Source organism: Sphaeramia orbicularis, chromosome 18 (assembly GCF_902148855.1).
Source record: "Sphaeramia orbicularis chromosome 18, fSphaOr1.1, whole genome shotgun sequence".
Classification (NCBI taxonomy): Eukaryota; Metazoa; Chordata; class Actinopteri; order Kurtiformes; family Apogonidae; genus Sphaeramia; species Sphaeramia orbicularis.
In genome coordinates this window covers 27,291,300-27,318,002 of record NC_043974.1, presented here as the reverse complement: position 1 = coordinate 27,318,002, position 26,703 = coordinate 27,291,300, and the positions used below count along the sequence as shown (strand labels likewise).

Sequence of the window (26,703 nt, the reverse complement as noted above, 5' to 3'; positions counted from 1 at the left end):
TATTATGCTTCATCCATTGTGACCTCATGTTAAGAAATAGTCAGGAATTAATGTTGCAACGGTTCTGGAGCCATTCTGCTCAAACATGAGGCTGAATGCAGTTGAAAGCAGATAATCTATAAAAACAAAATGAACAAAGGTATTGGTGCCTTCCGCATGAGTTAAAAACACATTTTCTAATAACCTGTATTGTCATTGTGTGTGCATTTTAAAGAGTACCTGTTGAATCATCCACCTAATGCGAAGGATGCATTTATTTATCTGCTCAACAACCCTCACAACCTACTTCTCAGGTTCAAAGCATGGAAAAAATCATCTCAGCCAAATTCCTTGTTTTCTCCTGATTTTAAAAAATGGGGCCAAGGGTCCTGTGGTGCAACGGCATATTTAAAGACATCAATTGACATTTGTTTGACCTTTCAAGGTCACTCAAGGTCAGAGGTCATGGCACCAAATGAAAACCCATATGTGACTTCCTATCTATTGCCAATAGTAATGACATCAATATCTTCAACTGTTTTGAAGTTATAGCACTTTGAAATGTGTCTCATTGTAAACCAATGGGGATTTTTTTAAATTTCAAAACCCTGACCCAAATGCTAACCCTAATTCTTTGAACAAACTTTGTTAGACCTTACCCCAAAGATGTTCCACACAAATATCAAGTTATTCTAATTGACGGATCTGGAGAAGAAGATTCTTCAAAAATTGTTTATGGACGACAACTGATACCAATAGTCCATCGGACCTGTTGGGCCGTTGGACTAAAAACAATCATTTTTGCACATGTAGGTGTATTTACTCATATGCAATATACTTTGCTTCATGCAGACTTTTTCATCTCAGGATCTGTAGTTGGGTTTGAGATCTCAGGGACTGCTTGCAAATGTAAAAAGTTGGTCATTTATAAAATTATGGATATAAATACATAAATGCATTATGACTGCTTTTAATATAAGCTGCAACTAATGATGACCACTTGACTGGAAAAACCTGTGGTTGTCATTAGCCCTACTGTATATAGATGAAGATGCAGCAGGAGCAGAACTGTACAAGCGCTAAACAGACTTGTGTGAAATGTTTGTGCTGGTCTAACCACTCTCAAGTGTGGTACAGTTTTCATAAACCAAGCTCCTGTCATCAGGCCCAAAATAAGGGGGTGTTTAAATAAATCCTCACTCCATTCCAGACACCAAGTGAATGTGTATGTGTATATTTGAAATCATCCACAGGTACAGATGGAGCCTTTTCTCATGCTTTGCTGTATACCATCCTGTTCCAGACAGGAGCCGCAGGCTGAGCTCATCTAGAAGAGCTTCACTCTGCGCCTCCCTCTAATTGGCTTTTCAATTGCTGCATGCCTCCATGCAATTGAGGACAAAACAAGCCTTAAAACCTCTCCTTCATCCCTCGTAACCTCCCCACTCCACCTCCCATCACTCCATCATCTGTGGCATCCGACTGAGAGACGGGATAAGAGAGAAGCTTCATCCCCTATCATTATCCCAGTGAGGTCATTCAGACTTGGTGGCTGTTGCTTTAGTCCAAAACTAGATTCTGAGAGATGCTGCTCATTTGCTTGTGGTTTAACCTGTAAAACCCGAGGCGCCACAAATCATAAACCTAAAAGGATACTGGAGATTGTTAACTTGGCGAAAATGAGCGCATGCCGCCGGGGTCAGTAGGAGTGAGTGGAGAGGAAACCGTTTTAATTCTGTTCCAATATTTTTCATTTCTAACTGAATTTAGAAGAGCACTTGCTAGCTTTCTTCGCCATATTAATGGTTTCTTCAGTGATCAAATGATTGATGGCTTTATATTGTTACCACAGATATTCACATTTGGCTCTACAGCAATGCAGAGATTAATACCATAAATCAGACAGACTATCTTTATAGGCACAACGTATAACAACAGATTGCAGGAGTTTCATCAGGGACAATGTAACACCAGTTGGAGTTGTCTTTAGTCAACGAACACCCTGGCTCCTGGCCCAAGGCCTCCAGACAATCTTTTCATCTCGGGACCTTCATCGAGTGCTACAGGCCCATAAATCTGAAGGCTTCAATGCTCCACTGGGTCACCTTTCAATGTGATTTGGGCCATGATTTAAAAAAAAAAAATTAAATTAAAAGCTGATGAAAAGTGATCTAAGTTTGCACGCATGTTGTGGGAGGATGCACATTCCCTCAGGCACCAGATGCTGGTTTGATTCAGGACTTACATGCTACAGTATCATTCCTCTATCTTTTTTTTTTTTTTGTGTGTGTTCATCCTCACACATCTGGATCAATTTCTATACTTTGAATGCGATACTTTGAACAGTGTAATACAATGAAAAAAAAGCAAAATACCTTTCAGTAGGGAGTGAATGGGGAAAATGAAAAAGCTGATCGAGGAAAAACATGCACGCACTTAAATCCTGGTACTTTAAAATCACTTTGGCATTACACATTGGCTTTGAGTACTTTTGCTGTACTTAACATATCGGCTTTTCCAAATTCAGTCTCCGGTACATGCATCTGGGAAGCATCAATGGGAATAATAACACAATGCAAGAAGAATACAAATATTTTCTCTGCTTGAGTTCGGATCAAACAAACCCAGGAAATACTCATAATCAGCCCAAAAGCATTTGCAGACCCCCCACACCCCCCTGCATCCGAAGTCAGGAGCGAGACAAATTAAGCCACAACCATATCCTACTTGTATAATCGAGAGGGCATAAAGCGCAATTTGTGGAAGACCACAAGGCCATGTTATCTGAAACAAGCATGTACGCAATAAAGCTGCATATATTAGATGTTTGGTTTGATTTTTGTGGAGGGAAAGATTCATCATAAAGGCATATTGCTGATTAGGAGACACTGAATATGCTTTAAACACATCATGTGCATTACTCATGAGTGCTGATTTGAATTATGCAACAGGTCATAATTATACCGTTTGGCCTTAAGTTTTTCCTTCACATACTGAAAAAAAAAATGTTTGGCTGAGGGTTTTATGTTGTTTGATAGAAAACTACAGCTGACTACAGCAAGTCCAGTGGAGACAAAGCCAGGTGCATTAGGCAAAGTCCCACCAAAATGACATGAAAATATTACATGGAAACTACAGATGGCTATCAATATCTCTGTTAGACGAGTTAGTTTGGTGTGATTACTTTCTGGGAATGTTTTAATCACAGTTCAACAGACCAACATGAGTATGTTGAGGAAGTTATAGTGCATGTTTTTCTGAGTTCACAGGGTTTAACACTTTCATGCATACTGGTCACTACAGCGGACAGCTATTCTACAGCTGTTCTATTGCTTATTCATGGGTTTTGTTGTTTGAGTTCCATATCAGGACTCTTATGCATCATCCAAAACACTGCAATACATACAATTACTGTAACTTTGCTGTTCTTCATAAACCTGATGTGCACTAACATGTTTGAGTGCTAATTCTTATTAGACTGTAATCAACAAAGAATTTTTTTTTTTTTTTTTTTAATATCCTCCTCGGACCCAGCGATGCATTTTGTCCTCTGTAGGGGACAAAAGTTTGACAGTTTTACTTTAAAAAGGCTGTGCATTACAAAGGACATTCCATTAAAAGAATCGATCAATAAATAAAAATAGTTTTAAAAATGTATCTGAAAAAACTGTTGCATGATGCAGTTTCCAATCAAGACCATTTTTCTAATGTAAAACAGCTAAAACTGTCCATTTCTTGAGTCTCAGGAGGATATTATCTCCATGAAATGTGTAATAACTAATATTAGAGTATGATCAAATGTGAGAAAACAGTAGCAATTTAGCAATTAGCGGAATTAAAAATGCTTTTATTTCATAGTTTTCACACAATTTATCACTTTCTGATGATGAGTTCTAAATAAATGTTTCTTTGCTTCAAAACTTAAATGCATGGTGTCCAGCTGAGTGGACATTTTTGTAATTCCATGAAAAATACGGTCATTAAAAAAAAAAAAAAAAAAAAAAATCAATTGCATTGTTTTTTTCATGTGTAAAGCGGAACAAAAATACTCAAGAAAAAAATATTGACTAAGGTTCTCATAATTCGCGCATGAAAGGGTAAAAGGGGCTATATGCAATTTTTCTATTTTCAAATATGTAACAAAACATTTCTAAAAGTATCATGAGATTGTTTCAAATAAAGAGCTCTGAAGTTGTTGTTGTAGATTGTAGAGATATGAACTGAATTTATTTACACCGATGGACTTGGGGGATTTACATGACCACTAGAGGGGGTAGTGAGTCACACCGGTCTCCCATAGTGACGAAAACTAATGCCACGGGACCTTAGAGCAAGACATCAACAAATTACAAGATGGGAAGAGAACCACTAGGAGACAACTTTTAGGGTCAAATAAAGTGACAGAGTGATAAAAGCATAAATCACTGTTGTTTTCATCACTGGACACAGCAATAAAGGAAAAGAATGGAGTTTGATGATGAAATCACACTGGTGACTTTGATTATGAAACTTATGAGGGTACAATGTTACTATGTGATGTCATTTTCTTTGCTAAGTTGCTGTTTGTTGATCCACGGTTCAGGCTAAATTGTGACAGTTCTGACCTTGTTTGGACAATTCCAAACAGATCTTTAGTTCAGCTATTGAAAACACAAACTGTACAGAAAACAGGGGATTTGTGGTTTTACTGTGGCCGTTTTCTGTCTAAAACAGAGCAAAGCTAACAGCACAATGATGTAAACTATCAGCTGATGCAACACGTGAAGATTATAAGTGTTATTTTGACAGACTGTCATGATATGCAGCTATGAGTAGATGGTACTGTATAGAAATGTGTGTAAATCAGGGGTCTCAAACTCATTTTCTTTCAGGGGCCACATTCAGCCCTATTGGATCTCCAGTGGGCCGTACCAATAAAATAATAGCATAATAACCTATAAATAATGACATCTCCAAATTTTTGTCTTTGTTTTAGTGCAAAAAAACCCCATTAAATTATGAAAATACTTACTTTTAGAAACTATCCAAACAAAAAAGATGTGAATAACCTGAAAAAACTGAAATTTCTTAAGAAAAATAAATGCAATATTAAAAATATTATGACTCAATGTATCATTTCTACATGTGCATTATGGATCAGATCTACAAAGACATTAAACACTTAGTAACAGGCAGAAAATTATTAAAATTGTGCTTAATTTTCTTCAGACATTTCAGGTTGCTCATATTTGTTTAGGTTATTCACATTTTATTGTTACAGGACAGTTTGTAAATGTAAATATTTTCATAATTTAATGTTATTTTTTTGTACTAAACAAAGACACAAATTTGAAGTTGTCATTATTTGTAAACATAATGTCATATTTTTTTCACATCAAACCAAGAGGAAAATATGGAGTCATTATTTTTTGTAGGTTATTTTACTTTAGATCATATTGGTCTGTATGTGGAACCTGAATTAAGATTAATCTGTGGAATTTTTGCACTTTGCAAATTCATCCCACGGTTGGAACCTTTGGCGGGCCGCATTTGGCCCCTGAGCTGCATGTTTGAGACCCCTGGTGTAAATAATGAGTTTTATTCTTTATTCAGTGAATGATCCAGTCTGTGGATACATATTGTTGGTGGTTTTGATAGTCTTAAGTGTTCTGGTACAAGACTTTCCCCCACTGCTGAGATTGTGAAATATCAATACCATATACAACCTCTTTAAACAACAATAAGTTTAAATTTGTTTACACATGCCTTCATCGTTCTATGTTGGACAGTAAACTAAATTGACTGAAATTACTATCCTTCTATGTTCTTTGAGAAAAATACTACAAGCGTTCCAAAAACAGAAACGTTGTAAAACCCTTAAAATTCTGAAACAGACTGGTAAGCTTTACTACTTCATGCCCAGCAGAATATTGTGGAAAAGAGCATGAAACAAATCTTCAACTCCAACCTAAAAGACCCCCTTAAATTATGCTAATTTGAAGTCAAAGGCTCACCTCATGTTGAAGAAAGAATTGGTCTAAGTATGCCTTCTTGTGTTGCAAGATCATTTCACTTTTCAGCTTGGATGAACGCCAGGGTCATTTTTCAATTTTGTGGTTTGTGAACAGATTATATTCTCTCCCTGGGCTCCCTGAAAGTAAAAACTCACAGTGAATATGTGCAGAGAGCGAGAGTATGTGTGCAATATTGGCCCTGCTGTAGGTCAGAGCACATACACTTCATGGTCTTGATTTTCTCATGTTTACGCTCAGACTACTTACACCAGTTTGTAGTGATAGGTTCTCAGCATGCACCACAGTGAGACGACCACGTTCCCACTGTGGAGACCAAAACCTTTCAACCTTTCTTTCACTATGCTGTAAGTCCTGCACAAGCAGAGAGGCAGGGTTAAGCACTGGTCTACAAGGACCTTAAATCCTTTAAGAGAACACAACTTACAGACAGACAAGCTCCATGCTTTATGCTCTTGTGAACATTATTCAAATTACACTTCAGAAACATTCAAAACAGCTTATACTGACTGGAGTGAAAGATGATGTCCATAATAATACTGCAAAAGCTGTTGAAAATCTGCAGCCATAGTGAAACTGCTGCTGGGCTGGGGCAACACAGCCTGAAATTGGAAATGTGAGGTTAAATTTAAAGGAATGGAAGGTTGGATTTCGGCTTTAACCCTTTATTGGGCAAGCGACTATTTTTGGTAATTTCAAACATTAAATATGGAGCCAATCCTGCGCCTCAGTGAAGGCCAGAAGCATGTTGGTTTTTATAACAATATACAGTGATTCAATCAGATTTTACAGAAATTTTTAAGCTGTAAATAGTGAGTATGAGGGATTTTTGTCAGTTTATAACAGTGTTTTTCAACCTTGGGGTCAGGACCCCACGTGGGGTTGCCTAGAATTCGAATGGGGGCACCTGAAATTGCTAGTAATTGATAAAGATAAAAAAAAAAAAAACATAACATAACATACTAATAAAATAATATATGGTCAGTTGAGAGAGACAATCACAATCCACAAAAGACATGACAAACTCTGAAGCTGAAACTGAAGCGCTGTGGTACTGTCTATCTTTCAAATGTTCATTGTGGTTGGTTTAAGATGCTGCAGCTCTTTCATAATTCATAGTTTGAGTGTTTGTTTGTTCAGTATTAATTGTCAGCCTTGTAAATCCAAGCTGGACTGACTGTACATATCCTGACCAAGGAAAATAAAATTCTCACTTTGTGCAGTAATGTACACCTGGCTTTTCTGCCTCCATCCACAATAATGTACATTATATAGACTAAATGTCATTGAAAATCAACATTTATTTGCAACATAGTATAGCAAACTATTACATGATCAAAAACAAATTAATATTAGCAAAAAAAAGTCTCCGTTTTGAATGTCTGGGTTTGCTAGAAATTTGTGACATTAAAATGGGGTCACGAGACAAAAATTGTTGGGAAACATTGGTTTATGACCTTTTAACAGTTGTTTTATTGCATGTGTTTACTTTTTAGCAAGTGCTGCTCAGATGTTTTATGGCAAGAGGAGGTAGATGACGATGTCCAATAACATACAAAGATTGAAATTTTGAATTTCAGAGCATTTTAATGAGTGCCCTAGTAAGAGTTAAAATATTCAAATATGAGCAAAAAGTGTTTAGAGTAAAAAGTAGCTACAGTATAGAGTTACAGAGAAAGACAGTGTGTCAGTAAATACAGGTACGATCTTCTATTATAGGGCTTCACAAATATTCAAATGTCAATCACAATGTCAGCCTTTGCAATTATAAAGAGTCAAAAAATAGTCCCCACCTGGATTTAACTAAGCAAATAGGTCTGATCCTCGCATTGGATACTTACAGCCGAAATGATTATGTTTCAGTTTTAACCCGAACTGAATGAGGAGCTTCTCATTTCTTAAACAATCATCATTTAATAGACGGTATAAAGATTGGACTGTGTTTCAATGGAAAAAGGTCATGTGATCTGATGAGTCCAGATCGACCCTGTTCCACAGTGATGGGTGCATCAGGGTGAGAAGAGAAGCAGATGAAGTGATTTCCCATCATGCCTAGTGTCTATGGTACAAGTCTGTGGGGGCAGTGTTATGATCAGGGGTTGGTTCAGTTGGTCAGGTCAAGGTTCAGGACTGTTATGTGACCAAAAAATGAGAGGAAATAAAAGTCATAATGCATAAGATTTTCGAAACTAAGCCACAGCAAATGTGTGTGTAATCACAGCTAAATGCAATCCAATGAAATGTTGGAGTGTGGAACTTTTTTATTTTGTTAGCCAGGCCCTGTTTAATCACAAAACTCTGCAATTTCCCATGTGTGTATGATGATGTTTTGGATTCAATGACACTGAACAGACTGAAAAGATTTTGCATGATTAACCCAGTGAAACATGCTACATTCTTTTACTGTTATTAAAGTTTTCAATTTTTATTTTTTACACTTACAATCCCTAATTTTCCTCTAAAACCAAACCAAATGCTATCTCAGTGGCAAAAGAATCACAGGTTTGTTTGTTTTTTTTCACCAAATTGTGCAGATATATTCAGCTTGTATATATACCACCTATGTATTTTTCATATTTTCATTGTTTTGATTTCTTCCATTTATCCGTCAGTGTGGTAATTTATTGTATAAAATGAGATATCCATAGCAAATCCTCTTATTCATGTAATTTGGGGTCTATGACTGTCATCACATCTTAGAGATCACCCTCCAGTGAACTGTACTGGATACAAGCAAGGGGATTCTGCAGAGATTAGCACAGGACATGGTGTCCCTGATGGGAAAACTAGATGTTTGTTGTACTGCTGTGTTTTACAAGGCCTGCCGCTGCCACACTGAGCCATTAGAACCCACATCAAAAACAAGGATTCGGTCTGAGTTGCACCTTGCCCACTGGTGAACCTAAACTCTGCTGTGCATGGGTGGCAGAGATCCTTCAACAGCACATAATTACTGCTGTAACTCTGGGTAACACTGTTGCTCACAGTGGAGAGTTGGCTACATTCTGCAGGCTGCTGAGCCCGCTATGAACACCTTAAGCAGATGCTTACATTGGAGTGCTTCAGAAGTTGTTAAAGTTACTAACTGCCTCCCTGCAGCTACTCAATTTATTTCAATCTGAGAACCAAACAGTGAAAAACAACTTGTCCTCAGCACATTTTTCTGTCAAAGCAATGTCTGTGTTGATTATGTTTTAAGCAGCACTTAAGTCCAAGAATTTGGGTGGGGGATTCCCAACCAGAACAAGAACTTGTTGAGATATTACTGTCTGCTTGCAATATTCATAGTTTTGGAGCAAATTTGTTTTCTTTATTACCCTCTTATTTAACCATAATGAAACCACATTTATGGCAAAGCTCCTTAAATGATCTCGCCCACGTGCCTCACATACGAGCACACAGAACCAACCAATAAAAGGCCTTCTAGTAAAAATCACCTCCACTTGGCGGCGACTACACACATGCTGTGCCAAAACCCAGAGCAAAGACATCCAAAAATTCCTGGATGAGACTTTCTGGCATCTACACATCACTATTGTAAGAGCATGTGCGTCTGTGTTTGTGTCTGTGCATGCAGAACGTGAAGCAGAACACAAACATCTGCAACAGGGAGTGCAACTCGAAATATAAGCAATTAGAAATCAATCATTTGCCCTGATAATAAGTACGTGCCTTCACATGCTGAGCAGGAGCAGACACTGCAGAAGGTGAGGAGAGAAGTGTGAGGATAGCAGGAAAGGAGATGGTGGGAGGTTTGAACCATTAATCAAACATAAAGTTTGGATGCTGTGTATGGGCAAAAGGATATGTAACAGTGTTGGGTGCAAATAAATCACAAACACATGGATTCCTGTAATGCACGGAAGAGTATTTGCACAAGCCAGCATGCAAACACAAACAACGATGGGATTATACAAGGGTACGCTGTGCAAGAGCCTGCACAGAGGGGAGTGTGCGTGCAACAGTAGCCAGCAGCAGACACACTACTGGCATATATTCACACACACCCACATTTTTTATGTGGGTGTTGTGGTGAGGTCTTGTCCCTGGTGGTATTACCTCAGCAGCACCACTCCAGCACCCACACTGCACTGGTGTGGGACCACATCAAGTGGGGTGGATGGGATACTCACTGTGGCACACTGAGGGCCAAGGATTTACTGAACACATATGTTTCATGGAACAAACACGGGGGTGAGAGAACGATCCCAAGTCCAAAGCCACGTGGCTTAACACCACATTCACCAGCACTCAGCACTTTCTTCAAGAGAGCTGGGACCGAGCCTCCAAACAGCGCTCGCATGTGCCAAACACCAGACAGCCAGCCAAACGCACAAGTCAGGAAGGCAAATGTCTCCTTATTGCTGCTTGTCCTTTCACTGTTGTACTTTTAATGTACAATGTACGTCATTTTTGAAGACAAACTGCTGTTGTCTTGGCTTGTCTCACCAACAAATTTCAACAGTGTCGGGGTATCTTTCAGATAGCTGGCTACACTAAAACAAACACTGGCATTCATGGTTAACTGGTATCACGAAAGCAGTTATTAACTTGTTGTTTTGACCCAAGGTTTTCCAATTCAGTTTCAATGTGAGCGGCTTCACATCTAGGCAATGTTTCAAGCAAACATCAGAGTCTAATCGCATGCAACGTGGACAAATTCAAAACAGCTGATTTCTCTAAAGACAACAATTGTAATAACAAATAAATGTGAACAAATACAACAATTTCATAAGACAGTTAAGGGACACAGTGTGCTTTCTAGAAAGAGGAGAGCATTATTCAGCAAAATGGAACCAGAGTTTGTCTGTTAAAGGCTAAGACAGTTAAGGTTGGATGCAACGAGTACACGTGTGTCAATTTAATGACATCAAGAAGCATCTCAAGAATTTTAACTAAGAAGTGTTTTACCAGGAGGCATAAGAGGTAGTGGGAAAAAAAAAAACAAAAAAAAAACATGAGCCTAAACATCCTCCTTGACTGCCAAAACCAACATACCCATCCTTTTAATGAAGACAAATGAAGTGTTTAATTGTGCTAGACTGTTGGCCTTTCCACCTGGCCCTACATGCAAAACACAGCTGCCAATGGAAGAGCTCAACTGAGCCATGGGCCTCTCCATCTCTGTTCGGCCATTGAATGCCCTTCCTACTTGCCACTCAGACTTGCCCTTGGCCCCCCTCGTCCAACCCCAATTACTCCAAACCCTGACACCCTGCCAAAAGGCAGAACCGTCTCAGCACTTATTCACCCCTGAAGGTCCTTAAAAAAGTGGGGGGAAAAAAACCCTGCCTGTGGTGCAATTGAGCATGCAAAAACATTAGGGCCTGAATTACTTGGCATGTGATGAAGTGAGGGAGACAAAGGGCAGGGAGAGGGAGACGGTAAAGAAAACATTCTGAAGAGATGAAAGAGAAAAAAGGTGTGAAAATAAAATTCTAAAAGGACGTCACCACCGCGGGATGAAACATGTAAAGACAGGCAGTGGTAGAGTCCTCACATTGGGCCTCTAGTCAGAGTGGGGCCTTAATGACTGTCATTACCCACCACTTAACTGTCACAACCCATAATATCCTGGTCATTCTTGGTATAGATGACACAACATGTCACCCGTAGCCTCAATCAGTGCATCCTGAAACCCCTCTAAGTGTGCTTTAGAGAGGAACTAGTTACAAAGGGACTAACTACTCTGTGTTGTGCTGTGGTCTAAGACTGTAGTATTTCTGTAAAAACGTACACATTTCATTCACTGAGGCACAAAATCATTACTATTGCATGTTATCAAGAACCTGAGAATTAAAGCTACACTCATGAATATTTGTATGTGTGACACAAAGATAGTTATTGCTTCACTGCAGTTCCCAATAGCTTTACTACAATTTTAACACCTTTCATCATTGATTTAATTCTGGGGCACTTTCTGCAACAAAAGCAGCAAATAATAATAATAATAATAAAAGTTCCCATGCACTAACAGGGGTGAAATGGATCTAGGATTTTTTTTTTTTTTAATCTTTTTATTTTTACAAATGCAGTATTTAAGAACACATTTCAGTTACTTGTACTTAAAATTTGAAGCTTTATATTGCTTCATACCTCTACTCCGGTACACGCTTTCCTTTTTTCTCCTCTGAATCTGTCTGAAAGCCGGTTACTTCTAAGACTAAAATTTCACTCCCCTCTTCTCCCGTGAAAACCATGTATCGCCAAAATATGTTCAGTGTCTGTTATAAACTGAAGGATGAAGTATTCCTTCATAGGGCGGCTAAAATTTCTCCTTCTTAAACTAAATAAACTTTGAAAAACCCTCTTGGATTCAGTGGTAAATGCACAAAGCTGTTTTTCAGAGCTTTTGAAAAGGTGACTTTCTGGAGTATTGTGGATTGAACATACAAACACACAGAAGGCTGATGTTATTTAACATAGTAATAATGAAATAGTTTAAACATCTACAGCAGTAAAATGCAACAAACACATTGATTCTGCAATAATATGGTCATTTGTATATTTCGGACTTTAAGTACATTTTGCTAATAATATTTTTTGAAGTCAAAAGTTGTTTTTGAGAGGGTCCCAATGTAGGCTACATCAGAAAAATACTGAGAAGTTACAACCTAAAGAACATATTAATGAAAGACAAAAAGGTATCAGAACAAACCACACAAAACAAATGAAAAATTCATACACTGGAATACTGTGAGCACAAAGTAGATAAACTAGCCATCAATAAATATTAGAGTTTGAACTGATCACAGCCTACATACAAATTTAAGAATAGAAATGTACACAAGTCAATTCATAACAAGAACAATGAATTTTGCAGAAACTGATGACATGGATCCAATATCACAGAATGCCAAACCTGATAATTTGATCTATAAGGTAAAAGATATTGCTGCAAGTATGAAGGAAAAGTGAAATGAATGCATTTAAAGTCAGGGCCATAAGTATTTGGACAGGGTTCTTCTGTTTTTAGAGGCTCAAAAGTACTTAGACCAGTGTTTTTCAACCTTGGGATCAGGACCCCACGTGGGGTCACCTGGAATTCAAATGGGGTCGCCTGAAATTGCTAGTAATTGATAAACATAAAAAAAAAAAAAAAATACATAACATAACTTACTAATAAAAAATAAATGGTCAGTTGAGAGAGACAATCACAATACATAAAAGACATGACAAACTCTGAAGCTGAAACTGAAGAACTGTGGTACTGTTTATCTTTCAAATGTTCATTGTGGTCGGTTTCAGATGCTGCAGCTCTTTCATAATTCATAGTTTGAGTTATTCTTTGTTCAGTATTAATTGTCAGCCTTGTAAATCCAAGCTGGACTGACTGTACATATCCTGACCAAGGAAAAAATTCTCACTTTGTGCAGTAATCTACACCTGGCTTTTCTGCCTCCGTCCATAATTATATACATTATATAGACTAAATATCATCGAAAATCAACATTTATTTGCAACATAGTATAGCAAACTATTACATGATCAAAAACAAATTAATTTTATTAAAAAAAAAAAAAAAAAGTCTCCATTTTGAATGTCTGGGGTCACCAGAAATTTGTGACGTTAAAATGGGGTCATGAGCTAAAAAAGGTTGGGAGACATTGACTTAGACAAACTTAGATCTTTATAAATATGACGATTGTTTTTAATGCTCGGATGAAAATTCTTTGGTTTGGAACAGATGGACATCAGTAAGCACTGACTTTCCTCCCTGGAGATGCTTTGCAAGGCTTTTAACACCAGAGGAAAAATGAGACTATTTGTATCATAGTGCAAATGAATAACCTGACAGTAAACACAAACTGAGGTTAACAAATTTGTCTTCTTACATTTACCAGTGTTCAATAAACTGCATCCCACATTGTACAATGATGAGTGACAAAGGGCCATTTAAGGACAAATCTATAATGTCGAAAATATCTACTTGCACTGGAGTATTTTCACAGTATGCCGTTAGTATGTTCACTTAAATACACAGGATGCATTTTCTGCTGCTTGGCGTTTTTAAATCATAGCAATAGCAGATGATGTTGATTGCATGATGTGTGTTATGACCTTTTGTAATTCCACCACATTTAGTTAGAAATATATATGTTGAATTTTAACATCTTTAGGAACTTTAGACATAAAAACACAAGTTTGGAAAACATAGACCACACACCTGGCTGCTTTTAACTATTTTGATGCACAAATGCTGTATATACTATGAGTTTAAATAAAGAATCTGAATACTTTATTCACCACTTCCTACAGAAACTGTTGGCAGCTGGTCGGAAAAAAAAAAAATCTTGCAAGTATTTTGCTGTTTGGTGTGGATTTCTTTCTTTTTTTTTGTTTTTTTTTTTTGTTACACTGACAGAAATGAGAAGAATATGGTTGTAAAAGACTGTCGATATACAAGATGACACTGATACTAAAAGGGGCTTGTCTGTGCTCTGTAAGTGTGATTGTGTTGTAAGTGAAAAACACACTGCACATGGAATAGCTTTTGTAGAATTACTTACTAAGTCCAACGCTGGTGGGAAAACTTTAACACCGCTATCACACAAATACAACTGCAATGCATACGCACTCACTCGCACACAGTAAATGAAGGATCACCTTTCAGTAACCCACTTTAAAGTTGCCTGTTGACAGGATGATCATATTTGCTGTCTAGACAGTAGCTGGCTGAGGAGAAAACCGTGTGGTTTCCATTCATCTCTCCCTTTCTATCTCCTCTCTCCTTTTTATCTGACCTTAATCCGAGGCTTTGTCTTTTTCCCTGGTTTAACTCTCATTTTCTCTTTCTGACAATGCTTGGAAGTTTATACTACTTCTCCATCGTCCTTTCTTTTCACCCTCGGGTTGTAGAAGCTGCCACATGTATGTCAGGTTTGGACGAGACTGAGTTTCAAACACATATTTAACCTTTAAATCTTCAATGTATACAGTGGCATAGCTGGATCCTCAATAAACCCTAACATGGTTTACATCATCAATCATATCAATCTGACAATTTAACAAAACTTACAAAGAGCCTGCAGCAATGTAAAAATGTATTTTGAAGGTTTTGAGTTGCTCTTTAAACATGCAGCAGATCAAATTAATGTGTTGGAAAAATTCATTCATGGCCAAACAATGAGTGGGAATAGTGTCTGTGAGATTTATGACCAGCTTCTCTGTTTATCTTCACAGTCTTACTCATTCAGTCATGTTACCAAAGAAAAAGACTCTCACACCAAGAAGCCAACATTTGAGCCACCAGACCCCCCGCAAACTTTGATTCAGGAACGTCTCAACCCAATAAAAACTTACTTAATGTTTGTTTATAAATGCCGACATTGCTGAAGGTCTTCAGTACATGCTTGCCATCACATAATAAATAACAGTTAATTTAAAAGGCAGGTTAGGCCTTAGCTGTATAAGACAGCTCTATTCCATCGAAGTAGCATGTGCTTGGGGTTGCCAGGAAAAATACTTTCCTTCAAGGAGAACAATTCATCTGTGCCCCTCTTGGGGAATAGGGTAAGGGTGCTGGGGAGGTCAGTCGTATTGCCCATCGACTAACCCTGGCACATACTCATGAAACCTAAACAAGAGAAAGTGAATACACTTTGGAGTTTGAGTTCCGCCTCCTGGGTTGCCTGCTAATTAAGCTGCATTTGTCTTGGCTTGGAATCAAGCTTAATATTGAACCAAGATCCAACATAGAACAGCACTGCAGGAGAACAGAGGGGAATCAGCTGAGTGTCGAGAGGAATTGGGAGTGTGGCTCCTGGGAGTCTGTGGACCTGTAAGCATCATACTGTACCTGACAGAGGAGGGAAGGCCAAAGAAAAACTGTTTAATAAACCTGACCTGCCATTCACATTAGGCACTGGTGAAGACTTAAAGGAGTGATATTTTGCTTTTATAAATGGAATTATGTATTTTAAAACATTTCCCTGTGGTCTACATAAACTGAAAATACTATGCTTGGGTCTGAATTCTTCATTAATTCAACTCCACAGGTCCATCTTCAACCCTATTTCTGGCTAATGACACCAGAAAGGTCGTTTTGAGCGCTGGCCCTTTAAATGCAAATGAGCCACTTCACATCCCACCCCCTCCAGGTTGTTGATCATGCTTCTTTGTCCCATTCAGCTACTTGTATTCATTAATACAACAGACAGCTGAGCATTTTAGGTAATCGGCTCGAAGTTTGGACATATTTTCAGTATGGACTACAGCCGCTGCTGCTGACAAACAGTTATGTCGTACTCAGAGAAATGTTCATCTGAAGTCTTGACCTGATATGTGCAAATGTCGTGACGTGAGTAGTTATAAACATAACTACTTAAGAAGGAATTGAAACGGGTTATAGAAACCCACTTGATTTTTGCCAAAATGAATATAAAGATAGCTTTGCAGCACCTTTAAGGCTCAAATTCCAACTTTTTGAACTGTTATACATCTTTCTACTTTTCTACTTTTTGTGGTTGTTGATTCAGCTAGTTCTGGAATAAAGGATGTCTTTTTCAAATTTTTAGCTATTTTTTTTTTTCACCTATTCAAATACTCATTTAATCTAATTGAAGAAAAGCTGCAGCTCTATAACAAACAGTAGGTTCTGCCACCACCTAAAGGGTTTTATTTGCACCTGTGTGTTGATGGTATAAAAAAGTAATAGAGCCAGATATATTCACCTCAAAGCAGCAGCTGAGGCTGAGATGGCACAAATACAGTATGTGGGAGTATACGGCATGAATACCATTTCTGTGATGTTTGGTTTGCAAATCACTCAGAAAGTAGCTGATGCATATTCAAAAATTTGCTTGAGGTCAGTGCGCCATAAATCACGCTGCCGCTTGGTTGCAATATGAAAGCCAAATGCTGTAAAGATAGCCATTTGTGGTTTTTAACTACAGTGCTGCAACACAGTACTTAAATTCTTGACTTCTAATAAGAGTTTTAAATGTTTTTTCCATTAAGTCTGCCTTCTGCCTTTAAGACAGAGAGTGAACATGAATATTAACACCGAATTTGAAAGAAAATGTGTGTAAGATGACCTGTGACCCCTGTTAAAGCGGCCCGTCGCTGATATGTAAGGCTATCCTGCACATGTGAACATTCATATAAGCCCTCATGATCCTGCTTTAAAGAGCAGTGGTGGTGGGTTCAAGCAGATCTGTTGTTTCAAAAGAAATGTCACTATATCTGATCACTGTTCAAAGGGTGTAGCGGGCTGCTGAATATTCTATATGCGGAGGTCAAAGGGTGAATTAATCAAGCATGGAAGCTTTGGAAAAGTGTGTGGAAAGGTCATTTATGTAAGGAAAGACACATCGAGTAGAAAAATGTGCTGCTTGCTTAAGAATATAGCACTTCTTTTCGATTCTAAAATGTAAAAATACAAAAGTGCAACATGAACATAACCTTAGGAAAGCAGAAAAACCCGAAAACGTTTGATCACTTGCAAAAGATTCCTCTCAAATTGCGCCAGGACCAATCAATTCCCACGAAAGGATGATGAGATAGGCAAGCTAGACGTCGACTTGTCCGACAGCGGCGGCTCAACACTCCCACCCGCCCAATCAGATAAAACATCTGGGTGAGAGATCGGCTTAAGAAAAACCGCCACAGCCAGGACTCATGCCTCATCAGAAGGTGATGACAGAGAGAGAGTAATGCCCCACCCTCAAATGTGCAACATATGCCTATTCTGCTGTGGGTGTTAAATCTGTGGAAGCTCACATGCACTGCCCTGTTTCACATCAAGCGAGGTCATCCCGCAGTTCGATTACGCTCTCACTCCCAATGTCCCACAATCATCACTCACTCGGATATTCATTACAGAGGTGTAACATGTGATTTCTTTCCCTCCTTATAAATACACCCAAGACATCTCTAGTGATTTGAACATTTCTGTTTGAAACTAAGAAGCTGACTGGGGAGATGTGCTGATAATGCTAATCAGCAACAAGTGCGGCGGTTTTTTTGATCAGGCACTTACTGAGTCTTCTGGTTTTTGGCTGCCGTCATGGAGTGGCTCTTCATGGAGGTGGTCACGCCGGATCAGAGTGAATTCTCTAATGAACACTGCGTCCCCATCGTTGGCCAATACAGACACCTAAACAACAGAAAAAGTGTCACAATGTCATTCATAGTTTAAACTTTCTAGTTCCAAGGGTTGGATTCACAAACACTGACAATTTAAAGTAACTAAGACTCTATTTTGTGAAAGGTCTGAAATGAGAAATCAAAACTGACTGACATTTAGAATTAATATGTAGCAATATGTATTAAGTACAATCAGCCAGTTTTATGAGCCTTAAGGCCTTCGCTTTTTTTTCAAATGATTCATTTGCATGTCAAAACTGTTTTTTCGAACAGCTGTTTAAGTCATGAGTACATCTACACAAGATGCAAAGATTTCTCAGCAAAAAAAGGCCATGCTTTCTATCGCAGCGCAAATAAATACATCGACCAAAGTTGAGTTGAATGAAATGCATGTCATGTGACAACAGTGATGAATCCAGATGTGTTGACTTGTCACCACAGCAAGGTTATTATCGTTGACAAAAATTAATGAAATGATGAAAACTAGAATTGAAAAAAAAATTTTTGTTAACTGAAATAAATAAAAACTTTAATCAAAAGAAAAAAACGATAAGTGTGCTTAGAAAACTAACTAAAACTTATAAAAATTATGGATAAAATTCCCTTTGTTTTCGTCTTTGTCAATGTCGGATTGATATGAATTCTATTTATTTTCGCTCGAGTAATTTTAGCTGGCAGCACCATACGACACTTCAAGGTCCATCACTTCTTGTCACTTGTTGTTTAAAGTTGGCTTCTCGTACCCACTCTACCTGGCAACATGGAGACTAAATTTGGGAGAATTCCTGTATGAGATTTCTTTGAATACAATGGCAAGGAAAATAAATAATATAAAAAACTAAAACTAACACTAATAGGAAGAATTTAGAAAACTAAAACTAATAAAAACTGGCAAACCTGGTCTAAAAACTAATTAAAACTAACTGAATTAGAGAAAAAAAGTCAAAACTAGAATAAAACTAAACTATAATGAAAAATCCAAAACTATTATAACCTTGCATCATACTGTTTCATTAAGATATATGGAAATAATGAAAAACTAGACCAGGGGTGTTATGCAAACCGGGCCACCAAAGGATCCGATCTGGCCCTTGAGAGCTGTTGTAAAATCTGATGGCTGTGGGGAGGAATGACCTGTATGGGCCGGTGAGCTAAAAACTAAAATTACATGATGAAAATGTTTACATTAACAAACTATCCTCGCACAAAAAATGTGAACAATCTAAACAACCATGAACCACTTGAAAGTGGTATTTTAACAGCATTCTGCCTGTTACTAAATGTTTTGTGCCTTTGTACATCTACTGTGATCTGTAAGGTGTAATGCACGTGTACATGAGAAGCGGGGGCATAATATACTTAAAATTGCATGGTTTTTTTGCACTAAACCAAACAGGAAAATGTAGTTAACATTAATACATATTATGTTTTTTTTTTACTGATCAAATTGGGTTGTATGTGACCCTTGAACTAGACTATGAGGATAGTGAGCAGTTCCCCTAATGTGAACGTCATGAATCAAATACAGTTTGCTCTGTGTTTGTCTTTTTATCCAGACACTGAACATAAATCAAGAGTAACTGAAGATGTTGAATCAGATAGATGGAGACACCCAGGCTACAAACAAGCCTCTAGTGACGTTGAAATTGCTATTATTTATATTGAACATCTTGGCCTGAATATATTCAAATCTTTTATAGAACAAGTGATGCAAGTGTCGCAAATTTACCTCACCACTGGTATGAATGGATTTGATGCGATATATTCATGGGGGACTATTTTGCATTTTCATTTCATCCATTTACAGCCCTGGTGTGTAAAGGCCTTTACTTAGTTCTATACGAATAGGGCTTCAGGGATGTCCACTTAGTTTACTGATGAAGATGGGGAAATGTGCATCTCATGGAAAGATCACTTCAGTAAAGTTACCAATAATAGAAGATGGGCTTTTGAGGAGAGCATCAGGCTACTGTTACCTGCAGTTAATCCCATAAAATCGTAACCGTTAAATCATTGACAGAAAATTCCAGTTCTTTGAAACTGGAGCCTTTATTGGTCTTTCTGAACAACCAAAAATTTTTTTTTTCAAAAATCAATTTCCATGTTTGACTTTCAATTTTGTACCATATTTGATACATCAGGTCTCAATGCTTAAACATTATTATTTTTTGAACAAACAAACACATAATATAGCACAAACATGTCTAACAAATTGGTAATTTCTATTTCTTATTAATGACAATTGTGGCGTGTCACTGGAAAAGCTTCTGGTGAATTAATTCCTCCCTCCTGGTGGATTATCTGTGTATTGCATGTATCTAATTGTATACATCAGGTTTTTCGAGAAAAAATATCACACTGATCATGCAGAGGGATTCAAAACTCACGTATCAAATATGATATGTTTGGCATTGTAGCATTAACAAGTAAAATCTGACAATATTTTAATATCTGTGATGATTGCTGCTTTTTAGTAGCACCCACTAGATTTATTCACGTGCATCGCTGTCCAAATGTGTGAAAGTTACTGAGTTTTCCCTGAAAATGTTTTATATATAATGCACTGACACATTCATGACTCAGTAACATGTGGTAACGTGGGGTCATTAAATGGGCATGGTACTGCTTTACAAATAATGAAAGATTTGTAGACAGGAGATACACTTGACTGATGAGATTCTATGGCATGTTTTTCTCTACAGAATTGTGGGACTTTACAGACCTATTTAAGATACACCCTATAAATAAACTGTTCACATGACTACATATTTATGACGGCTGCAAAGCCACTGTTTTCTTTCAATAGATTTGTAATTGTACATTATTTTGTAGGTGGATGTCATTGACTGGTCATTTTCCCCTTTAGTTTCTTATTTTCTTTCACAAAATATACCGTATAATGTGTACATATCACAGTCAGTTAGACTCCCACAGGACAGTGAATATCTCACACCTGTATGTAAATTGTGTGTCTATGTAAAATCACGGATATAAGAATAGTCTGTCTGTTGGTGTCATAAAATGATCTGTAAGTTGTGATGTTAAGCAAGAGCAGTTTGTGGGATCCTCAGTATTTCTTTTTTTTTTTTTTTTTACTTTGGCTTTATTTAAAATAACATTATTCTTATTTATTTATTTTATTCATTTATTATGTTCATACTACAGATTACTTCCATTATTCTGAATAAAAAGTAATTGAATCAAGACACTGTAGACTAGAGCAAAGTAATGCAACATTTTTCTGTGTTTCCAGACCACTATATTTAACCACTTTATTTAACCACTTTACTCTGGAGTAATGCTTATGGTAGAATTGAAGTAAATTGCAATAAAACTTAGGTTTCTGTTTGCAATCATTTACTGAGCATTACATGTTGTTTCTTTTGGTTTGCGTTCTCAACCGCATGTCGTTCTTGATGAGGGGAATCGTTGCAGCCTCCGGTGGAATTCACAGCAAAAGAGACCTGATATCAGAAGACTAAGTAACCCACCTCTTCAGGGGGACGGGTAGGGGGGGCAGAGGGGCATCTTGGTCAAGGCCCATTAGCAGCACAGCAGGGCCCGCATTCTCAAGGATGCACCAAGTCAGAGTGGGGGCCTTCAGCTGCTCTCCGTGGGTCATAAACACCCTGTAATGACCCGGGTCAACTGCCTGCCTCACAGGCTTATGCCAAGGCACAGAGACGCAGAGTTGGGGTTGTGGGTTTGGGGTTCTTTAGGTGCTTCACATTGTAGGGGGTTACATGCTTTTAGTTGTGGGAGGAAAAACAATTGGTGCTAAGCAACTGCAGCAAAACTTACACCAGTCTTCTGTGGGAAAAGTGCCACAGACTGAGTTAAATAAGACAAATCAAATCTGGTCTAAAGCCCCACACTCAGCGCTGCTTATCTGCAGTCAGTTAGACTGTGGAGGCATCTGTAACAGCACATAAGTCACTGCAGTAAAATGTGGGTGAGATCCTCCTCGGATGACTGAGAGCATAATGTGCGGGCACATTTTTGTAGAGCATGGATCTGCACATGAGACAGCTGTTGGCAAATAAGGGTACATTTTGATTTATTGGCTTTAAATGTTCCCTTACAATTAATTAGGAACCAAGAAATTGTCTCTATATGCTCCTGAGACCCAGTAATGCATTTTTGTCCTCTGTAGGGGACAAGAGTTTCACAGCTTTACTTAGAAAAAAAAATCCTATCCACCACAAAGGACATTTCATAAAAAAATAAAATTAAAATTGTATCTGAAAAACTGTTGCATTATGCTTTTTCCAATCAAGACAATTATTTAATATAAAAATGACAAAACATTTACTTTCCTAGGCCTCAGGAGCTTATAGATTTATAAGTGATGACATTAAAATATATGAAAGCTAGAGCCTAAATCTACTAATTATACTCTTCCTTTAACATGTGTGTGTTTTTATTTTTTTTGGATTTTATGTGTTGTTTTCTTACTTGCTGTTTTTAATCACCTTTTACATGTTTCTTTTATAATGCTCTAAATGTGTATCTTTTTATTTCAATGTCCTGTGTGAAGCACCTTGAATTGCCTTGTTGCTGAAATGTGCTATACAAATAAACTTGCCTTGCCTTGCCTAATATCCCCCCCAGATTTGATAATGCAGCGAAAAACTGGTAAACTACAAAACAAGGAATTATGCTTTGCAGATTGTCACAACATTTTTTAGACCTCCCATAACCCAGAGGTTCAAATGCATTTAGGATGTGAAGACAAATAACTGATACAGACCTTTGCACTGAAGCATGTCTTTTCATCCACCAATGGAGAAAATAGAATGTTGCACACCCACAATCCAGGAGTAAAGCAAACACAAGTCAAGTATATGAGCATTAAGAGAAGTTTTGCTGATATGTGAGTGTGTGCCAGCTAAAATGTACTGAAAACCACTTAAGTGACCAGATGTCCTTGCTCAAGGCTAAATGGAGGCCCGATTAAGATGAATACACTGATTGTGTCTTTCTCTGGAGATTTTCCTCCCTCTTTCCAAATTGTTTTCTCACACACTTTTAGCATCCTAACACCAGACGTGGCTTTTCTAAATCTGACAGCCATTTCCTTGTCAATGTCAAGTTTGCATCCATCCTCCTCAAAGACATATGGGATACGGTGGAACCAGACTGGAATACAGGATAATGCTACACAGCAGCTGAACCCACCATAACTACAGTCTTAAGTGCTATCAAACTTATTTTTGTGAGAAAACATGCAGGTAGTTCAATGCCAATGCCAAGGTCACTGCACATTTTAGAACCGATATGGTCTGGATATTTCTAAATATCTAAACTTTTAAGCTTATTTGCTGCGTTTAAGAACAACTATTTTCCTCCTTCACACAAACTGAAACATTCCTGTATTGAGAAGAACAGAGCAAAAGTTTAGCTTGGGTTTAGCAGTTTTTAGGCATATCTTTTTGGTTCAGTTAATTGTTTTGTTTATTCTTACTGATCTCAAAAAAACTATATTAAAAAAAGCTGTTATAAGTAAATGTATGACGCTACTAAAAAAAAAAAAAAAAGCGTGCTGTAAAAGTATACTGTTATTTATTTAGCTTAGCAAAAATTTAGCAACTAGCATTAGCTGCTATAAGCAAAATAGAATGATTTATCTGATTAAGAGTAGAAGATAAAACAGAGCAACAGAAGAGTAAAACTATACTGGCCATTTCAAGATAAAATCCAAAACTTTACAGGGATATTACTGTTGTTCTCTGTTGGTTCAGTTAGTGTTGCTATTGTTGCTGTGAAAAATACAAAATATAGGCATGATCATATTATGCATTTTATTCAAGCAGTTTAAGTTTCTTAAGAGTAACCATATGGTTTGACACAAAGGTGGAAAGGACCTCAGCTCCAAAATGAAGCAAATGCTGAACTAAGTTAAAGTTGTAATAGCACTGATGACCACTAGATACTGCTCCAAAAAGCCCTTATTCCTGGAGATTTACATTGAAATTCTTGCTAAAAGTACCAACAGTTGGACAAAGAATGCCAGTCATTATCATATTTTTTGGAGTTGTCCAGTGATCAAACCATTTTGGGAACAGCTGTGTGAACATTTAAATAACATCTTTACTGAAAAAATTCCTTGTAAATGTGAAGCCCTATACTTAGGAGATATTTCATGTGAGAACTAGACTCTGAAGGATAAAAAACTGTTGTTAATGCTTTTGGCAGCGAGTAAAAAGACTATCACTAGAAAATGGTTAAAGCCTGAAGCACCCACAACGGAAGAATGGATCGACATTGTACAGGGCATTTACATTCTGGAGAAGTTGACATTTTGTTTTAAGGGTCAAAAGGAATCTTTTTTCACAATTTGGTCAAAATGGACAAACTATGTTAAATTTGTAATAGATATGAAATGAATACTGTCTTGTCTTATTGATGAAGTAGTGGAGTAAGCCCTCTCCTCCAGCCGACTTTTCTTTCTTTATTTATTTTATACGTTATTTACATGACAAAAATCTCGGATTAGCATTTTTTCATTTGGCGTGTAAAAATTGAACTGTGCCTGTAACAGAAGTTTTGTAACGTGCTTTTCCAAATAAACAAAGACTTTTTTTAAAAAAAAAGTATCAACAGTTTTTCCCAGGATTCATTTTGGTTTCATACACTTTACGTGGACTCTTGTAATCTTGTGGTCCATCTTTCTTTTCCATCAATAATATCTAAGTCGAATAGAAGCTTTGATTTCTATCATACCGTGTTTTGATTGGCAGCCAAGTCAGACTTTTAGTTCCTGTTTATTTGATAAAAATCTTTTTATACTAATCAAGACCTTGAGTGTAGTAGTGGTCAATAGGCATGAAATGACCTTGTTACAGTGCTTAACAAAGTTTACAGTTTTAGTGAATCAGTAAGCTAGCGTTTAGAATTAGCTCACCCGTGACCGCTCATGCTCCTGCAGCTCCACCCTTTTTGCCCAAATATGTTCACTACTGCAGCCAAAAAGCCAACACGGCAACCATCAAACCACTGTTTATTGGCCTCAAAAGGTGTGACATCTTGGTTTTTTTTACATCCACTAATTAAATGCAGTGTATGATTAAGGCTAAAAATGTATTTCATCAACATGACAGCATATGGTTTTAATTAGGCAGAAGCCCCTATCACCACTACATGGAGTGCCTTTCCTCTACGGGATCTAATGAGCATGTTTGATTTTGTACATGCACTAACTCAAGCCATGTTTGCGCTTATTTGAAATGAACATGACAGGGGTTAAGAAAACACATATGGATTGGAGGGCAGCATATGACTGAAAGGACCCACTCCGACAGGCTCAGCTACATGCATACAAAGCTAATATCCAGTGTGTGTGTGTTTGTGTGTCAATGTGACAAAGGGCGAGGGTGAAAGAAGAACAGGGAACCAGGCTGGTGATTCATTAACCTCCAAGGCGACTTAGATTTCAAAGAGCATGTTTCAACCAAGGAAGAGGAGAGGAAGTGAACTCTAGGGCAAGTCGGGTCTTCAGAAGCACATAATCAACAGTAATAACACCAACCTGATATTATAATTGAGCTTTCCTATAACATAGTGCCAGCTTCCACTGTTTGGGTGGAAACTGTGAAAAGCAAGCGACTTTTGCCATGTTGCAGTAGGCCAAAACCAAGACTTATGTTTCGTGCACCGCTGCATTTGATTAATAAGACCCCGTCCAATGTTTAGATAAGGACAACCCTTTCTCAAGACTGGCTCCTGTCTGAATGAAACCTAAGAGGAAAAGATATTTTTGCTAATCCACTTTCAAGGGGATTTATATTAGCTTTTACTTAACACATTTTGAAGGAAGAAACATTGCGGCCTTCTTTTCCTCTCCATCTTCGATTCTCTTTTCATAAACTAGAAAAGGGGAATCCATTTTCTCATGAGGACTTTTAATATATCCATACCTGGCCCCCACACATCGATCCATGGGAGGATTTTTCCGCTTACCATGAAGGAACTACAGGATTATGATGGGCTTAACTCAATATTTGCTCATTACAGACCAAAGCCCACGGCTACATCAGGATTTTGGGACCGATAAAGGTAAGAGTCATAAAGGCCATGACAGAGTCTTGGCTTGCCTTAGGCAACAAGACACTCTTTGGTGTAACTGAGGAAAAACTGTTCTGGTTACAATTTTCACTTCAGGCGTTTACACAGGATACCCACAATGCAACAGCTCATAAGCTCTCTGGGAAACCAAATAAAACTGAAACACTACTTTCATCACATTCTCTGATTCCTGATGGATTATTTAGTTATCTTAACGTTCTTCCTCGGACAGCCTTTGAAGATGTACCTTCTCAGCCAAATTCCTTGCAACTTGATTTACTGATCTCTGTCTCCCAAGTGCTGTCTGCTCTGCAAGCATAAAGCTCAACTTGTCTCCATTACTGCCCTTTTTTCTTCTTCTCCCACCACTTCTCTTCTCAGAGCTCAACAAATAAGAAGCCAGCTTTGATAAATGAAAAGTTTTCCTGGCACTGTCACCACATCCGATGCATTCATGCTCTGTTACACCCATGTTTGAATGTCTCATAACAATGAGTGGTTCCTTCCTAATGATGCATGAGCATTTATTTAACACAGTCCCATTCAAAGCAATTTTTTTTTT

At 37.7% G+C, this 26,703-nt stretch overlaps 1 protein-coding gene and 1 long non-coding RNA gene across 3 annotated transcripts in view; one reads left to right on the top strand and one right to left on the bottom strand.

The window, feature by feature from the left end:
- Nucleotides 1-26,703, bottom strand: part of LOC115438871 (ADAMTS-like protein 1) — a 148,245-nt gene that overhangs the window by 74,895 nt on the left and 46,647 nt on the right. For both annotated transcript variants that reach the window (XM_030162740.1, XM_030162741.1), the window contains exon 2: nt 17,971-18,087. In XM_030162740.1, the coding sequence (XP_030018600.1) occupies nt 17,971-18,087 (117 nt within the window). The remainder of the gene's footprint in view (nt 1-17,970; nt 18,088-26,703) is intronic.
- LOC115438872 (uncharacterized) lies at nt 6,692-26,167 on the top strand. Its single transcript, XR_003938169.1, has 3 exons — nt 6,692-6,835; nt 10,908-10,916; nt 26,158-26,167. It is a non-coding gene; the product is annotated as an uncharacterized LOC115438872 (long non-coding RNA).